Raw genomic sequence first — 19,576 nt, 5'->3', positions numbered from 1 at the left:
CTCAGGTTGCTCTGACCTTGTTGTGCTCCACGGTTTGGCCTCTCAGCAGAGCAGGTCTGCCGCTTTAATGGAAGAATCGGGCTCCTTGCCTCCCTGACTCATGAGGCTGATTTGTGGTAGAAAACTAACTGGATAATTGAGGTAACGAACATGACTGCCAAGGAAGTGCTATTCGTGCTGCTCAGAAAGGATTTTTTTTTTCCCAGTAGGGAGACCTCTTGGGAAATGAAAATAAAATCAGATGGTTGGGGACTTCCCTGGTGGTCCAGTGGCTTACACTCCGCCCTCCTAATGCAGGGGGCCCAGGTTCGATCCCTGGTCCGGGAACTAGATCCCACATGCCGCAACTCAAAAAAGGTCCCGCGTGCCACAATTAAGACCCGGCACGGCCAAATAAATAAATATTTTTTAAAAATCAGATGGTTGCTTAGGATGAATATAGAAACCCCGAAGCAAGTACAGTTCCTCTGACGAGACGTCCATCTGGGTGTCTGTTGACCAGTCTGAGTACCTCCCTGTCAGTGCTAGAGGTGCATCCTAGATTCATTCTCCAAGCCATCCTTTCAGTTCTTTGATTAAAAATATATGGAATAAACCGACATATTGGTACTCCCAATATTTTCAGTGTTTTTTAAAATTACACCAATAATTGCATCTCAAGATCCAGGATTATGTGAGGGAAAGAGTTGAGAGGCTAGTAGGTATTAATTTCTCTCATCGAACAGTAATTATCTATTACGCTTATAAAATTATTTTAATGCATTTATTCCTTCAGTAAGTGTTTATGGCCACCTGCTGAGTCAGGCGTTGTGCTAGGCTGAGGCTGAGGTTATAAACAGAACAGATGTTCCCTTTGCCGCCCACCGCGTATGGGAGAACGGAAAACAGCAATGGCACTGTGATGCGCTGAGCAGTTTTGGAAAGTGTGACAGTTGAAGTAGGGAGGGGGCTGTGGGAGTGTCCAGCTCTCTCCAGGTCCTTCCCAGCGGCTCTGTGGGAAGGGAGGCTAGTTGCAGTTACCTCTGATTTTACAAAACAAACAAACAAACCCGCATTCTGTGAAACAGAGTCACTTTCCCGGCGATCACTGAGGCAGGAGGTTGCAAAGTGGAGACGGACACCAGATTTCCTTCTTTACTCCTAGACCCGTTTCCTGACGTCCGCCGCCGCCGCCGCCACCGCCGCAGCCAACACTTCATGCCGAGCTTGACACCATTTGATGAAGGCGGCGAATCCTTTGAGTTCTGTAATTGGTGATTAAAAGCCCAACTTGGTTTTGTCGGAAGGGTCACCCCTGGGTACATCCACATCTCATAGCACAAAGCAGAACGTTCTGTTTCCACTCAGCATTGCACTTGAACAGCAGCCCAGACGCCTCTGGAAGACCTTCAGGCTCACAGCACACGGGGATGCACTTTAGCCCCCAGGGACCCTTCTTTGACGCGGCCACGCCTTTACATGCCGGGCCGTGGGAGGCGCCAGAGGAGCTAACGGAGCGCGGGAGGCGCCTGGCGCCCGGCGGCGGGTGGGGGAGGGCGGGGGCAGGGGGTAGGGGGCGGAGGACAGGAGGGGCACCCGAGACCTGAGACGTGCCAGTGTCAGGCTGTCGTCCAGGTGCAGCTGGCCCTCCGCGTCCCGCATCGCAGAGCCGGTGCCCCGGGACAGGGCCTGGCGCCTCCCAGGGTCTGGGCGGGGGCGGGGGGCCTGTGCCGGGACGCGGCCTCTTCCTGACGCCTCCAGTGACCCCGCTGGCGTCCCGCCGTTCCTGCTAGGAGTTTCTGTCTTTGGGGAAGTGTTGCCGCGTGTCTGAGGTGTGAGAGGCAGCGTGCAGGACTCGTAACAGGAAAAGGAGGGAGAGCCGGCTCGGGGGTCGGGCGTGTGGCTTCAGACGCGCCCCGGCCGCCTGGCCACGGCAACTTGGCAAGTTTCTTCACCTACCTCCCAGGGTCGCGAGGACTCAGGAGGTGACGTGTCTGGCCCGCGGCACGTCCGGTATTAGCACACTAGTGCGACCGAGGTGCCGAGAGGCCGGACGGTGTGGTGGCCGAGAGCGTGCGGCCTGGAGCCGGGACTCTGGGCCCCGGGAGCACCTGGCAGACCCGACAGCGGGGGACCTGAGCCGGGGTCTGGCTCAGGGAAGCGAGGAGGGGGTGCCTGGTGGAGCGGCTGGCACAGCGCCCGGCACGTCGTAAGGGTGTAGAAAATGTCACTTATTCTTGATGTGTGTTATAAAACAGCACTTCCTGTCACATAGAGGGGCCTAAGTGAATGTCAGTCGCTTGTCTTTGCTGCTCTTTGCTGACGTGTCTGCCTCTCGCTGTATTCCGGTGGTGGATTTCAGATGCTCTGGAATTGGGGTGTAAATAAGACTGAAGATTTTGTGGCAACCACGTGTTCACCACGCGGGTGGGCTGCAGAACCATCTTTACTAGGTAGCTTGAGTGATTAAGTACATGAAGCATTCAGTGTGTTTGCCAAACTAAAGGTCCTAAAATTTCTCATAGCCAGTAGGTTACTCAGTTCATGTTAAATTCTGAGACCAGTAGCTGTTAAAGGTATTTTAGTAGCTAGGGGTATACCTACCACTGATTTTAAATTTATACAGATACAGTAGAATGATTACAGCTGCAGAGAAACTAAAGAAGAGGGTTAATACCTCATTTGTTTCCTAGGATTCTCTCTACCTCTATGAATAGAGTTTGAGCTTCATATTTTCTATATTTGGACTTGAAGAGCTGCTTTGTAAAAGCATAGGTTTGTTGTTTGAATTTTCTATTAAGAATCACTTTAGCCTTCGTTGTAAATGAACTTGAAATTGTCTCACTCAATCTTTCACTTGGCATTTTGTAGGAGTCCACTAAATGAGAATGTTTTTGCCACCGGAATAAAAAAGATGAACAGTAATGACAAAGACATAACAGAATTACAAGAACAAATTCACAGACTTCTCTTACAGGTAAAGTGAGAGATTTTAAAAAAACAAACATAATATTCCCATAATTGTCTTTAATTTTAACATTCAGTCTTAGTAAAGTCACTTCACAGAAATAAACCGTGAGGAGAGAGAAATCCTTACCCTCTACATTCCAGAAATGTTTGTCTTCCTCTTTTTGTTTTCAAATTAAATTTCATTAATCTTGTTTTCCTTTTTTCTGTGTTAAATACACAGGACTTTTTGTAAGAATCCAATTTAAGACGACAAACAGAGTCATAGGAAGCAATAAGATAGAGAAGTTATTTCTAAATGAAAGAATCATTCTTGTATTCCAGACGCTGCCAGTGTTTCGGCTTCACTATTTTTTTTTTAATAATTACAGTTTTAAAGGTGGGGAGAGGGGTGGCAGGTCTCTGTATCTCTAGTCATTATGAGCCAAAGTAGGAAAAACTGCTTGTTGAAAACAAATACCAAAATGCTTTCTACTAGAGAGTCAGTCAGTAAACTTGTCAAGCATTTACTGATGGTATCACTAAAACTGTTACCCAGTAGTGTTCAAAATGTCTTTCATACAGTCTCAATATTCATAAAGTATCTCTGAGGTTCTTAGGGAAAAGTACAGTATATATTTAATATGTTCTGTCTATTCCAAACTCAGCATAAAGAGTTAGAGTTTATTTTCATGTTTTGTTAAATTTATTTACTGTGGCTTTTAAAACGTTTGTTCTAGAAATACCCACCTAGACTAGAAAAGTAGGTTCTGCCCTTGAGAATTACCAAGATGAGAGAGGAATGTCTTTCATGTCAGCATCATCCTTCACACACCTCATTTAGGATTTCAGAAATTTTAATCTTAATTTTGTGATGACTGTAGATAAGCTCAGAGGTAGGTAATGCTGTGTCTCTCCTCTGATGGCCACATCACCCGGGGCTGCGACGGGCCCCTCTCTCTTGCAGCCCGTTCACGGGAGCGCATCCAGTGGCTATGGGAGCCTGGGGAGCAGCGGGTCTCAGGAGCATCACCTCAGCATCGCATCCTCCAGTGAGTCCAGCGAGCACTGCATGGAGGAGGTGCAGAAGGCACCGGTGAGCGAGCACACGTGTGCTTCTGAGCACGTGTCGTTTTCTTCCTGTGTCGTTAACCGTAACGTGTCGGTGCTGGTTCTGTACCTCGACACATGTGGCTTCTTAGTTCTCGTCTGGAAGATCTCATCGGGTAATAGACATTCTGATCCATTCCGGTTTGGGAAAATGTCTCTAAAAAGAAAATATCACCTTTAGAAGGTGATATTTGGGTCAGTTGTGTGCTTCCTAAAAATTAGCATGTTGTGGACAGATTGCTGTAAAGCTTCACTGCTCCTCGTGTGCTGTGGTGCAACGGGAGACTGAATTAATGCTATTACTGTGCTTTCAGTCATTCTATCTACAGAGAACCAAAAGTTAAATGTATTTCGTTTATGTATCTTTTAATGCACATTTTTGTAATCTTTGAAACATTGGTTATCATTCTTTTCCCTAAGTTGACTTTGCAGCAGGTCTATGCCAGTGTAAACAAAATCAAGAATCTAGGCCAGCGGCTGTACATCGAGTCAAGGGCCAAATCACCAAAGAAGCAAGTGATGGAGACCGACCCGGGACAGCGTGGTGGTGAGTCAGCAGGGTCGCCCCGCCCCCCTCCCAGAGCGGCCCTCACGAAGCCACGACTCTGGGCTGCTGCTGTTCAGGCTTACGTGCCCAGATAACAAAAGTAACAGTACTACTACTAATAATAACAATGGCAGCAGCAAATACTGTCCCGAAAGCTAAATGGTATTAGAATGTATTCACAGTATACTTCTACTAAAGAATTGACTTTTCTGCTAACTCCACCCAATTCATAGATTCCCTCCATATGAGCTATCTGTAAACCAAAAGAGGGAATTTTAGAATACATTTCAGATAATAAGTATATTAAAATGATAATCCTTCCCTTTCATTTCAAACAAATGAAGAATGTTTTTGACCTAAATTGAATGAAAAACTTGGCCTTTTTCTTGATTACATGTTTACTTTTCTCAAATATGAGGTAGGGAGCACCCCAGAGGAATTGGATCAGTCGTGATAGTTGACGTTACTGTGAGAAGCTAACCTGCGTGCTTCTATATACAGAATTATATAGTTCTGTATATATAAAGTTTTATAATATAGAGATCAAATTATGCTAACTTCTTAACTTAGGTAACTTTTTCTTAATTTTTCTCCTTGAATGTTAATATCAATATAATTTGGGAAGTCGTTATAGATTTTGGCCACCTAAATGTCCTTGATGGTCCCTACCACTGTCAAATGTGGGTGTTCTACACAGTAGGGTGAAAATTCTTCTCTTAAGTCAATAATAATGATAGTAGCTGTACTTTCCAGGACTTGATATGATTGCCACAAGAAAAATATCAAACTGCTGCTCCTACAGGTGATATCACTGGGAGCCCGTAGGACACCCTCCAGATACAGCAAGTCCCGTCCTTTAGTTTTTTGGGTTCTTATTCATCTTGGCAGGAGGTTTCAAGTTCTGTTTGTTTCTTTTGCTGTAGACGTAAGGGCACAAGGTAGAAATGACAACCTTCTTTGGTCCCGTGAAACCATCAGATATCCCCCACAAAAGAATTTATCTTAAATATCTTTCTTGTTGTGTATCATTATTCCATATCCTGCCAGAGAAAATTCTTTGAGGAGATTTTTTTTTTTTTTTTTTTTGCGGTATGCAGGCCTCTCACTGTTGTGGCCTCTCCCGTTGCGGAGCACAGGCTCTGGACGCACAGGCGCAGCAGCCATGGCTCACGGGCCCAGCCGCTCCGCGGCATGTGGGATCCTCCCAGACCGGGACACGAACCCGTGTCCCCTGCATCGTCAGGCGGACTCTCAACCCCTGCGCTACCAGGGAAGCCCCTTTGAGGAGATTTAATCTAAACTTTCTAGATGTTTTCTTCATTGTCTGATCCAGTCAGTGCTACTTGCTGCTGCCTTGGCCTACGACCTCATGTTAGTGCCACAATCTTACATCCTGACCTCTGGAATTTCTTCTCAGGGTAGAAATCCTTTCTAACCTCCTGCTTTGTTCCGTTTCTTTTCACCTGTCGTTGCATTGGTCTAGTAATACCGTCAGTGCTGTTGTTTTGAAGGCTATATATTTAAGCATCATCCATATCCAGTCATTCAACATTTTGTAAAACTTAAGCTATGTCTAACCCTGTGTGCTTAGGCTGCTATTTTAGAAACTGCAATTTTCTTACTACCTGGCTGTGTGCTATATTTGACTAACACACATAGGGTGCCACTTTGGGGGGAAGTTATGCCATTTGGAATAACTTTGGAGAACTCATGTTATTTGGGCGTCTTGTTTTTATTAACAGCTTAAGACCTACAAGTTTAAAGAGCTAGTAAAAAAATCTTTATTACTCTTTACTGAAGAGAAACAAGAAGGTGACTTAAAGATAGAAAACGTTGTAATTCGAATGTTAGAAATTGAGTAGAGATATACACCAATGAAAAGGAAAATACTAAATGGTCATTGTATATATATTTTATTATATACAGGGTGCTGGAGCACACAAGAACATAAGGTTTTAAGTATGTATGTTTACCTTTCTTATAAAGGCAGGTTATGCTTTAGAATAGAATAAGAAGGGAAACTTTTGGGTTTCCCTGGTGGTGCAGTGGTTAAGAGTCCGCCTGCCAGTGCAGGGGACACAGGTTCGATCTCTGGTCCGGGAGGATCCCACATGCCACGGAGCAACTAAGCCTGTGAGATACAACTACTGAGCCTGCACTCTAGAGTCCATGAACCACAACTACTGAGCCTGCGTGCCGCAGCTACTGAAGCCCATGCACCTGGAGCTCATGCTCCACAGCAAGAGAGGCCACCGCAATGAGAAGCCCGTGCACCACAACGAAGAGTAGCCCCCGCTCGCCACAACTAGAGAAAGCCCACGTGCAGCAACGAAGACCCAATGCAGCCAAAAATAAATAAAATAAATAAATTTTTTTTAAAAAAAAGAAGGGAAACTTTTAAACTTATTACGGAAAGGCAAGGAACAACAAAGAGATGTAAAGTTCCTTCCTCAGCCATACAGACCGATGCCAGCTGCCAGAGAAGTAATTGGGGAAATTGAGGAAAACTGAACGTTCTACTGCGACGGTGATGCAAAGCCCAAGTGAAAGAAGATGATTCATACACTGAACTAACTCAGAGTGAGAGTGCTTTGGTTTCTGCTCAGGGAGAGCTGGAAAGAGCATCATTCCAAACTTACGAGGTAAAAAGCCAGACGGGCAGCAAGTTCGTGTTCTTTCTTGAACCCGTCAGAGTGCTGAGGTTACAGGGCAGCCAGCAGGCCTGTAATCTGAGGAGAGGCACATACTTGCAAGGAGAAGTGAGGTAAGTGCTGGATCCTGTGACTGACTGATTCAAGTCACCTACAAGAGACAGACCTTCTCTGAGGCACAGTGCAGGGAAGACCAAAGCCTGGATGTGGAGCAGATGTTGGAAAAAAGAGCTCTCAGGAAACCAGCCTCCACCTGAAGCACAGAGTGTCACTAGAGGGATCTGAAAGCTGTCATACAGTGAGTGAAACCATAGCAACAACAAACCTCAGACCTGGCCTAAAGTTTAATTAGATTAACCGGAACACAGACCTAGTGGAAGGAGAGGCATGCTCAGTCCCTACTGTCTTATACATGTTCACTTTTCAGCAAATTATGAAGCATATGCAAAGCAAGGAAAAAAACCTCCTAAGAGACAAAGCAGTCATCCGAACAAGAACAAGAGTCGGGTAGGACGCTGATGTTGGAAATAACTCTGAATAATAAATACATTAAAGGCTCTAATGGACAAAGTAGGTAACATGCAGAAACCGCCAAAGTAATCACAGCATCAAGATGGAACACGAAAGAAAGGATCAGATGGAAATGTTAGAAATGCTGGAGATGAATATATACCTTTGGTGGGCACTCAACCAAGAAAAGAATCAGTAAAGTTGAAGATAGATAAATAGAAATTACACAGCTGAAACACAAAGAGAAAGGAACATACAAGATAGAGCCTTTGAAGAATTTGGGGACAAGATTAAATGATCCAACATATGAGTAATTGGAATCCCGGGAAAAATACTCGAAATGATGGCTGATTTTCCAGATTCAAAGAACATCAAGTAGCGTAAATACAAAAAAAAAAAAAAAAAAAAGAAAGAAAAAAAGAAAAACACCACACACTTGGGCATATCATATTCAAACTAAAATAAAACCAAAGAGAATATCTTGAAGGCAACCAGAGGAAAATGATAGATTACAGAAAAACAAAGATAAGAATAAGAATTACAGGAGACATTTCTTCAGAGACTGTGAACGTTAGAACACAATAGAGTAACATCTTCAAAGGAAAGAAACCGTCAGCGTAGAATGGTACGCGCAGTGGGAAGTATCTTTCAGAAATGAAGGAGGTATAAAGATTTTTCTCAGACAAAAACTATGGGAATGTATTGCCAGCAGATCTGTTCTATAAGAATCCTAAAGGAATTTGTAAAGGTAGAAGGAACATGATGTCAGACATAACACTTGGATCTGCACAAAGAAATGAAGAGCACTGGAAGTGGAATAAATGAAGATAAAATAAATTTTATTTTTTACTTATTTTTAATTACCGTAAAACATAACTAACTGAAGCAACAATAGTATTCTGCACGTATAACATGTGTAAAAATACTGCAAAGGATGGGAGTGAGGTATTAGGAATATACTGTGTAAATTCGTCCCATATTATAGTATTTGGAGTATGCTATTTGGAGATAGAAACTGAGTCCTTAAAGATGTATATTGTAAACTTTAGGACAATTATTAGTAAAAGTTTTTAAAGAAGTGTAAATAATGTCAGTAGAGGTGTTAAAATGTAATTTAAAACACTTAACCCAAAATGAGGTAGAAAAGGAGGAAAAAAGAAACAAAAAACCCAGATGGAACAAATGGAAAACAGCAAGAGGTACATTTTAATCCAGCTACATCAATCACATTAAATGTGAATGATCTCAGTATATCAGTGAAAAGACTTGGAAATTGTGAAATTGGATGAAAAAACAAGATGCAGCTACCTATTATCTACAAAAACCCATTATGAAAATTAAAAACATAGGTTAAAAGTAAAAGGTTAGAAAAGGTATACCATGCTAACAGGAATCAAAGGAAAACGGGAAAGCTATATTAAGGTCAGACACGTAGACTTTAGAACAAGGGCTTCAGAGAGATATTGCATAAAGACAAGGGGGGTGATTCTCTGAGAATATAAAACAATCCTGTTTAGGCATCTAACATCAGAGCTTCAAAATACACGAAGCAAAAACTGATAAAAACTTCAAGGAGAAATAAACAAATCCACAGTGATAGCCGGGGACTGCAGCAAATCAAAACCGCGACGAGATACCAGCTCACACCTGTCAGAATGGCCGTCGTCAAAAGGGCAAGAAATAGCAAGTGTTGGTGAGAACGAGGAGGAAAGGGAGCCCATTTACACTGTTGATGGGGATGTAAATTGGTGCAGCCTCTATGGAAAACAGTATGGGGCTTCCTCAAAAAATTAAAAATAGAACTACCATATGATCCAGCAGTCCCATTTATGAGTATTTATCTGAAGAAAATGAACACACTAATTTGAAAAAATATGTGCGCCACTATGTTCACTGCGGAATTATTAACAATAACCAAGATATGGAAACAACCTAAGTGTGCATCCGTGGGTGATTGGATAAAGGAACTGGTATAGAGAGAGAATAGAATACTATTTGGCTACAAAAAGAGAATGACATCTTCCTTGTGGCAACACGGAGGGACCTCAGGAGTATTATGCTACATGAAATAAGTCAGAGAAGGACAAGTAGCATATGATTTCACTTGTATGTGGAATCTAAAACTACAAACCAGAGCTCCTAGATACAGAGGAGAAATCGGTGGTTGCCAGAGGGGAAGGGGGTTGGGAGGTGGGCAAAATGGGTGAAGGGGGTCAGAAGGTACAAATTTCCATCTATAAAACAAATAAATCATAGGGATGTAACGTGCAGCTTGGGGGCTATAGTCAGTGATATTGTACTGCAGATTTGAAAGTTGCTCTTATCACAGGAAAAACATTCTTTAACTTTATATGGTGACAAATGGTAACTAGACCATTGTGATCATTTTGCAGTGTACACAAATGTTGACACATTATGTTGTACACTTGAGGCTGATAGAATGTTGCCTGTCGATTATACTTCAATTTTTAAAATATAAATTTCTAGAAGAAAACATAGGAGAAAATCTTTGTAATATTGGGTTTGGAAAGAGGTTTTAGATATGACATCAAAAGCATGATCCATAAAAGAAAGAAATTGATAAATTAGACTTTATTGAAATTAAAACTGTTTCTTTGAAAGACGTTGGTAAGACATTGGTAAGACAATGAAAAGACAAAATATTTGCAAATTATATATAAAGAGCTGTATCCAGAATACATAAAGAACTCTCAAAATTTAACAATAAGAAGTTAAACATCCCAATTTTAAAATGGTCAAGAGATCTAAACACTTTTCCAGTGAAGGTATAGATGGCAAATAGCATATGAAACAACACTCAATCTCATTGGTCATTAGGAAGTTAAAAACACATCACACACCCGTTAAAATGGCTAAAATTAAAAGAACGAAAACTGACAATACTAAGTTCTGGCAAGAATGCAGAGTAACTGGAGCTGTCACGTTGCTGAGGGTAATGTAAAATTGTTCAGCCGCTTTGGAAAATGCAGCAGTTTATTATAAAGTTAAATATCTTATAATCTTACCATATTACTCAGCAATTCCAATCTTAGTTATTTACCCAAGTGAAAAAAAGAAGCAAGTTCACACAAAATCCTGTCTGAAAATGTTTATGACACTTTATTCACACTCACCCAAAATTGGAAACAACTTCCATGTCATTCAGCAGGTGAGTAGATAAACTGTGATACATCCACCCAATGGAATACTACTCAGCAATAAAGAAAAATGAACTTGGGCTTCCCTGGTGGCTCAGTGGTTGAGAGTCCGCCTGCCGATGCAGGGGACACGGGTTCGTGCTCTGGTCCGGGAAGATCCCACATGCCGCGGAGCGGCTGGGCCCATGAGCCATGGCCGTTGAGCCTGTGCGTCCGGAGCCTGTGCTCCGCAACGGGAGAGGCCACAACAGTGAGAGGCCCGTGTACCGCAAAAAAAAAAAAAAGAGAGAAAAGAAAAAAAAAAATGAACTTGATTCATGCAGCAATGCAGATGGATCTTAAATGCATTTTGCTAAGTTAAAGAAGCCAGAGCTAAAAGGTTGCATGTTGTGTGGTTCTGTTCTGGGAAGGCATTACTTCTGGAACACAGTAGGTCCGGAAAACAGATCAGTATTTGCTAAGGTTGCGGAATGTGTTGACTGCAAAGAGGCAGCTGGAGGGAACTGTTTGAGTGAGAGGAACGTCCTTTTCGTTGCTCTGGTGGTGGAATCACAACTGGCTGTGCATTTGTTAAAACTCATAGATCTGTTGTGCCTCACCCCACCCCAGAATGTAGAGGGAACCCAAGATGAGGCATAGGCTGTGACAAGTGACCCTCACCAAGTTACAAACTAATGGCATAAACATCCTGAAGCAGGTGGGGAAGAAAGTTGCTGAATAACTTTGCAAATCGGTGTCTTCGCTGGACACCCCAGCACTAAATCCAAAACATAAATGTACACAAACACAGTGTTCAGGAAACTGACTTCTCACCGTAGTGCAGGCTAGCGATTCTGAAGCTACTTTACGTGCACAGTAGAACTGAGCAAGTAGGCAAACACATTGCAGATAATGAGATTCCTCGCTACTGGAGAGAGCAAATGAGCAGAGGGAATGCTAGCGTGAGCTCTGGTGCTGGATTGGAGTTAAAGGTATCAGCATGAACTCATGCCTTTTTGCTTGATGGATGGACGGATGGACAGACAAGAGTTGATATACATACAGATATATATTTGTTTTGTCCATTGAGGGGACCTACAAGGAGGGACACATTTACCAATGAGCACACCCAGCACCCAGGTCTTAGTTCCTATGTGTTTTTCCCGTAAAAGAAACCAGAGAAGTAAGGAAGTAAGGAAGTGCTCAAGAAAAAAGGGAGAAAATGGCATGTCCGAGGGACACAGGAGACAACTTGAAAGAGCACGTAATGACCAAACCTGGAACAATTTGAGCAACAAAATAAATAATGATAGTATTGGATTATAACACAGCAAATGAGTATCCAGGAGTCCCTGCTGATAAATGATTGGATGAATAAATAAAAGGGAAAGGGGAGAAGGGAAACTCTTCCTAATAGAAAAAGTTTGATTAATGTAGGAATAAAAGAAACAGGAAATTGCTATTAGAATGCCGCCGTAGCCATTATGCTGCACGCCTTAAACTTACTACTGTATGTCAATTGTATTTCAATAAGACTTAGAGAATGAAGAAAGGATTCCACAGTAGTAACTGTTGCAGGGCATATCCTCCAGTGAGTGCTAAAATTAGATGAAAGGTTCTTTAAAATTGTCGTTTTAGGTATGTAATTTCCTATTTTTAAATGTACAGTTTGGTGGCATTAAGTATATTCACAGTGTTGTGCAAACAATAGGTGAAAGTATAAAAGAAACAGGATATTTGCATGGCTTCAAAGTATTCCTCCAGAACATTTATTGCTTACATCTTTTATTACGTTGTAAAATAGTAACTTTACATAAGAGAAACCTGGCAGGCATCACCTTAACCAATGATCAAGGTTAATGTGTCAATAATAAAACATCACCATCATGAACTGCACTTCTGTGGCAATTTTCCCCAAGATGCATGACCTCAACCTAATCATAAGGAAACACCAGAGAAACGCAAATGGAGGGACATTTCTAAAAAATTCCTGCCCCGTACTCTTCAAAAGTGTCAGGATCATGAAAGACAAGGAAAGACTAAGGAGGCATTTGACAACTAAATTCACTTGTGACACCCTGGTTGGACTTCTGGACCAGAAAAGTGACACTTAGTGGGAAAACAGGTGAAATCCAAATGGACGGTAGCTCAGTATGCCGCTGTTAATTTCCTAGTATCATTCATTTTCCTATGGTTATGTGAGGTGTGACATTAGTGGAAGCTGGGTGAATGGTATATGGGAACTCTCTACCATTTTTGTAACCCTTTGAAACCTTCAAGTTGAAAATTATTAAAAAATTAGAAGTAAAATTAGGGCTTCCCTAGTGGCGCAGTGGTTGAGAGTCCGCCTGCCGATGCAGGGGACACGGGTTCGTGCCCCGGTCCCTGAAGATCCCACATGCTGTGGAGCGGCTGGGCCCGTGAGCCATGGCCGCTGGGCCTGCGCGTTCGGAGCCTGTGCTCCGCAATGGGAGAGGCCACAACAGTGAGAGGCCCGCGTACCGCAAAGAAAAAAAAAAAAAAGTAAAATTAATGAGTGAAAGTGAAGCAGTTTTCCATAATTCCCTCTGAAAATAGAGAAGCCTCTTCCAAGCAGCTAAACTAACCTTTATTAATAGTATCAACAGTAGCTAATATTTCTTAGTCTCTCAACAGCATTTGCATAATTCTTTACTCTTCTTCCTTGAAATAGTTTCCCCTCTTGGTTTCCATGACACCAGACCTTGCAGGATCTGTCTCTTCCTGGATAAGTCTCCTTCTGGCTTATTCTCTACTGAAAGTTCAAGTTCTTCAGCACTCCAGACTGAGGTCTTTTTTCCTCTCTCTATACCTCTGCTATCTGGTATGGTAGCCACTAACCGCATTTTGCAATTTAAATTCAAATTAATTACAAATAAATAAAATGTGAAATTTAGTTCCTCAGTTGCTGTAGCCACACTTCAAATGCTAGTCGCTGGGTCTGGTGTTAGTGGCTACCAGGTTGGACAGCACAGATAAAGGACAATTCTGTCATTGTAGAACGTTCTGTTGGACACCAGTTCAACACAAGCAGTGCTGTGTACTCTCCGTTGCAACACATAAGCAATGCACTATGTCTGTCATGCCCCTTAGTGATGCCAAGATCAGTCAGTTGTACAGGTAGTAACATTGTGAAGGTCCCCGTCAACCTTTCACCTTTGGTTTTATTCCTTGGTAATCTTTGCCTGAAGCAGTTGTTTTACTCCTATTTTTAAAAGATACATATGAAATTATTCATGTAATTGTTCTAGGTGATATCTTTCTATATCAGTGCATTTAAATCTGAGCTCATTTTTAATAACTACATAATATTTACTGTATATGTCCTAAAGTATCATGTATATCCCAAAGTACTATTTAATTTTGCTGAATAAATACATATTCTCAAGCATGTGATATTTTAAATTGTGCATCCTTTCATTCTCTTTCAGATGAGCAGAAGACCTTTTCTTCCTTCCAGACATTAAAAAATAATAGCATGTACCCCGAGTCTTGTGAGGATTTGAGAAGGTGTCAGCATAGCCCATCCTATCAGCAGATAAACTGTATTGATAGCGTTGTCAGGTATGAGACACAAGTTTTGATAACATGTTAGTTTTTCCAGAAGCGTATGTTGTCACTATGGGGCCTTTATATCATTTTTTTTTTTTTTTTTTGCGATATGCGGGCCTCTCACCGTTGTGGCCTCTCCCGTTGCGGAGCACAGGCTCCGGACGCGCAGGCTCAGCGGCCATGGCTCACGGGCCCAGCCGCTCCGCGGCATGTGGGATCTTCCCGGACCGGGGCACGAACCCGTGTCCCCTGCATCGGCAGGCGGACTCTCAACCACTGCGCCACCAGGGAAGCCCCTCTATCAGCTGTTTATTTTTCACTATAAATCAATGGATATCTACTACTAACAACTCATAATAAATTGAACATTTGGGGGGATGCAAAAAATTAGAAGATGCATCCCTTCTTTGAATATAGTTCAGAAGACAAGACCTACACTCATAAAAATTAAGATTTGGCGAACAGTTCAAGACCATAGTCAGGGAAATGTAACAACCCCGTGATGTAGGCCAGGATGGTCAGGGAAGCCTTCACCCAGGAAGAAAGTGAGGGACTTCCCTGGTGGTCCAGGGGTAAAGACTCTGCGCTCCCACTGCAGGGGCACAGGGTTCGATCCCTGTTCGGGAAACTAAGATCCCACATGGCGTGCAGCGCGGCCAAAAAAAAAAAGAATGTGAAATACCCCAAACAGAGGTGGCGTGAGAAAAGCAGAAAGGTGGAGGATGGCAAAGTGGGAGCAGGTAGGAATACGCAACCGAATTACCTTGTTGCAGGTACCTGAAGAGCTACGACATTCCAGCTTTGAAGAGAAAGTGTATCTCCTGTACAAATACGACTTCCTCGTCCTCGGAAGAAGACGGACAAAGCCACAGAGCAGATGATGTCCAAGCACTGCAAGGTGACAGGAATGCCTTTCATAGTTAGATCAAGAGAGTTATTGCAAAGCCACCCCTCTCTGTTTTCTCTCTAATCTTTTGACTTTAATTATTTCATTGTAATCACAAAGAATCCGCATTGCCTCTTTATGGCCAGTAGGTTTTAACTTGTCACTTATAAGTGGGTGTAAACTGTTTGGGTCTTTAATATTGAATTTCCAGTTGGGAATTTTTCTTTTCACTGTCAGTTGCTCTTACATCACCAGCTGTTTCTCAGATCCCAGCCGTACCTACATCAGAAATGCCAGCTAATGGACGGTCCACAGATGCTGAAGGAGGAGCGCCACAGGCCCTGACCAAGGAGGCTCTGAGCCTGGACGGGAGGCAGTGCAGCTGCAGCAGCACCGTTGTTCACATGCCACCACTGGAGTCAGGTACCATGGTACCTTCTATTTTAAAATACACTCAACGTTAAATACACCGTCGTGAGAAAACAAGTCATTAATGCCATTTACTTAGCAATGACATCTAAATTATAAATACTTTTTTCTTTAATTCAGTTACAGTGTTTTTGGAAAAATCATCATGTTTATGTTGGTTACATACTTAGGACTGTATTTCTTAGTTATGTCCTTTGCCTGTCAACTCTTGACACACTTAAGGCACCTAGAATAGTACCTGATACATAATAATAAGCCCTCAATTGTTGATGGGACTGCCTTGGGTCACTTTGTTGCTGACCTTGAAAGAAAGTGTCCAATTCAAACTTGGACTGTAGTTGTGACTAGATGGGTCATATATACATTCAAATTTTGTTTGGTAACAGTGAGGACAGGATGTTTGAAATGCTCTTCCTTTAACATAATGATTTGGTGAGCTATTCTGATGCCTTCTTTTTATTCCTTTTTACTGTCTCCTATCCTTTTTCACTTTTGCATTATTCATGAGGGTTTGGTGGATGAGGAAATGGTGACAAACGTGTTCAATCAGGTTTTCGGATTATGTCTAACACCTTTGCTAGTCTTTGGTATATAAGTTACCATATGCTGAGCTGTGACTGTGTACCATTCCCTTCCCCTAGTTCTTCATATAAATTAATTCATTTAATCCTCACAACCACCCTTTGAGGTGGAGAACGTTATGTTACTAGGTGGATTGTGGATTGGTGGGAAAAGACCAGATCGACAGCTGTTGTGAGACTAGATTATTTCTGTTTGTTTTTTTATTATATTATTGATATTATATTATACTATTAGATGATTTCTGTATATCTTATTCTGTTATTTCTATTATTTCTAATTAGCCACGGGTAGAGTTGTTTTGGAGTTGAGCTAGTCCCTCAGGAGAGGAGCAGATGCGTGTTTATAGTGTACCTATTCTTAAATGCTTTGGATTCCTGTATGGGCGTGTAGCTGTTAGCGACACAGTCCATGCAAGGTAGGGCCTCACCCAACATGGAAAGCTCTTTTTTTGACTGTGCCACTATACTTTGTATACTCTGGTTTTGTATGACTGTTTTGAAAGAATCTATACTACAATCTACGTGCTTTCATTTAAAGAATAAGGGATATTTACTGATAATCATTTCTCCTGACCTTAAACCAGTCTCAGCATCTACAGGTGCTCATCTTTATTCTAAGGAGAGAAAGCAGAATCAGAGTCCAGATGTTCTTGAACTGCATCTGTCTTTTGCTTTCTGGAAAGCCCGTACTCCTGGAGTTTATACCTTATGCTAATAATGAGTTGGGTCTGAGGACCATGACCCCAAATGCATTTCTCTGCAAGTTATTACTTCTGTTTTATATATGGAGCAATTAAGGCACGAACAGGTTAAGTAACAACTTGCCCAAAGTCACACAGCAAACGAGTGGCAGAGTAGAGAATCAAACACTGACAATTAGTCTCCAGAAACCATTGCCATTACAGATATTTTAAAATCTATATCAGGGTTGATGGAGTATGAGATATAAAAATTAGCTAAAAAGCCAAGAGATAAACTAAAATGTAAATTTAAAAAACAAATAATCCAAAAGAAGGATAGGAAAGGACGATTAGGGCAACAACAACAACAATAAAACCAGGGAACCTATCAAACCAATAAAATAATAGCTCTAAATCCAACAAGTCTATAATTACATAAAATGGCAGAAATTGTCAGAACAGATAAAAATAAATCAAGACCCAAGTATGTGCTGTCTGCAGAGTACAATTTAAATATAAATTCACAAATGGGTTGAGAACAATTGGATGGGGAAGATGCACAATCCAAACAACACGCCTAAAAAGGCTGAGTGCCTGTTTTAATAATAGACTTCAGGAGGGAGTCTCACCAGAGACGTTTCATTGTGACAAAGCAGCCAGTTCATCTAATAAATAACAAACATGGAAGTGTTTTCACTCATAACACACCTTTAAAGATATGAAGCAAAAATTGAGTGAGTCAGAGAAAGTCTTTCCATAATCATAGTTGAAGAACTTAACACCCCTTTTGTGCAAATGTTAAAACATCTTAACGAAATAGATGATCTGAACAGTGCAGTCAGCCACTTGACCTAATTGATATCTAGAGAACACAACACACAATAACTGCATTATACGTATTCTTTTCAAGTGCACATGATATGTTCACTGAGATATAAAATAGGTTGAGATGTAATACAAGTCTCAAATTTGAAATAATTGATGTTTTACAAACTACACTCTTTGGCTAGAGTTAATTCAATTAGAAATCAGTAAAAGTAAGATATTTATAAAGAGATTAATAACTTGAAATGCTAATGTTGGAGAAGAAAAGTCTCAAATCAGGGATCTAAAGTTCCACTTTAAGAAGCTAGCCAAAAATAAAACAAGCCAAAACCAAAAACACAATAAACCCAGGTAGAAGGAGGGAAGTAATAGAGATACAAGCAGAAATCAACAGAGTAAAAAACAGACAGTACAGAAAATTAAAGCTCAAAGTTGCTTCTCTGAAGATGAACAAAAATTGATAAACCCTTTATGCCAAGTACCACACAGTTTTGATTCCTATAGTTTTATAGTAAGTCTTGAAATCAGGTAGTGTAAATCCTCCAACTTTGTTCATTTTCAAGATTGCTTTGAATATTCTAATTCAAAAAGTCCTGCAGCGGGGCTTCCCTCGTGGTGCAGTGGTTAAGAATCCGCCTGCCAACACAGGGGACACGGGTTCAATCCCTGGTCCGGGAAGATCCCACATACCATGGAGCAGCTAAGCCCGAGTGCCATAGCTACTGAGCCTACGCTCTAGAGCCCACGAGCCACAACTACTGAGCCCACGAGCCACAGCTACTGAAGCCTGCGTGCCTAGAGTCTGTGCTCCGCAACAAGAGAAGCCACAACAATGAGAAGCCCGCACACCAAAACGAAGAGTAGCTTCCGCTCACCACAACTAGAGAAAGCCCACACACAGCAACGAAGACCCAACGCAGCCAAAAATAAATAAATTAAGTAAATAAAATTTTTTTTAATTAAAAAAAAAAAGCCCTGCAGGGATTTGAATTGATATATTGAATCTATATATCAACTTGGGGAGAATTGATATCTCAAAAATGTAGAGTCCTCTAATCCATGAACCTGGTATATCTATTCATTTATTTAGGTATTCTTAAATTCCTCACAGTAATATCTTACAGTTTTCAGTGTACAGATCTTGCATATCTTTTGTCAGTTTTAACCTCAAGTATTTTATATTATAAATAGGATTATTGTTAATGTCAGTTTCCAATTGTTTGTTGCTAGTATATAGAAATATAATTGATTTTTGTATATTAATCTTTTATTCTACAGGCTTGCTAAACTCACTTATTAGTTCTAGAAACTTTTTGTTGATTCCATAGGATTTTCTACATGTATGATCATGTCTGTGAAAGTCAGTTTTACTTCTTTTCCAATCTTCTTTTTAATCTTTTGTTTGTTTTTTGCCTTCTTGAACTGGCTAGAGCCTCTAATAAATATTGAATAAAAGTTGCAAGAGCAACTATTCTTATGTTTTTCCTGATCTTGGAGAAAAAACATTAATTATGTTAGTCCTAGGTTTTTCATAAATGTACTTTATCAAATTGAGGACGTTCCCTTCTATTCCTAATATCCTCAGAATTTTTTTTATCAGAAATGGATGTTGGATTTTGTCAAATCTATCTGTTGAGATGATCATAAGATTTTTCTTTTTTAGTTTCTTTTTCAGTTTGTTAATATGATGAATTAACTATTTTTATTTCATTCAGTTTATTTAAA

The 19,576-nt window shown here is 41.2% G+C and overlaps 1 protein-coding gene across 18 annotated transcripts in view; it reads left to right on the top strand.

The window, feature by feature from the left end:
- The window catches only part of PER3 (period circadian regulator 3), a 64,857-nt gene that overhangs the window by 17,019 nt on the left and 28,262 nt on the right, over positions 1–19,576 (top strand). For 13 of the 18 annotated variants that reach the window (XR_012328199.1, XR_012328200.1, XM_073796663.1 and 10 more), the window contains 7 exons: positions 1,068–1,253; positions 2,851–2,956; positions 3,893–4,021; positions 4,456–4,582; positions 14,330–14,462; positions 15,224–15,348; positions 15,574–15,759. Coding sequence is in view for 16 of the 18 variants with exons in the window: in XM_073796663.1 (XP_073652764.1) it covers positions 1,068–1,253; positions 2,851–2,956; positions 3,893–4,021; positions 4,456–4,582; positions 14,330–14,462; positions 15,224–15,348; positions 15,574–15,759 (992 nt within the window). In the remaining 2 variants the exon portion in view is untranslated. The remainder of the gene's footprint in view (positions 1–1,067; positions 1,254–2,850; positions 2,957–3,892; positions 4,022–4,455; positions 4,583–14,329; positions 14,463–15,223; positions 15,349–15,573; positions 15,760–19,576) is intronic. The other 5 variants (XM_019930931.3, XM_073796646.1, XM_019930939.3 and 2 more) reach the window with 3 other exon arrangements.

This window comes from Tursiops truncatus, chromosome 1 (genome assembly GCF_011762595.2).
Source record: "Tursiops truncatus isolate mTurTru1 chromosome 1, mTurTru1.mat.Y, whole genome shotgun sequence".
Classification (NCBI taxonomy): domain Eukaryota; kingdom Metazoa; phylum Chordata; class Mammalia; order Artiodactyla; family Delphinidae; genus Tursiops; species Tursiops truncatus.
This window is presented reverse-complemented; position numbering and strand designations above follow the sequence as displayed.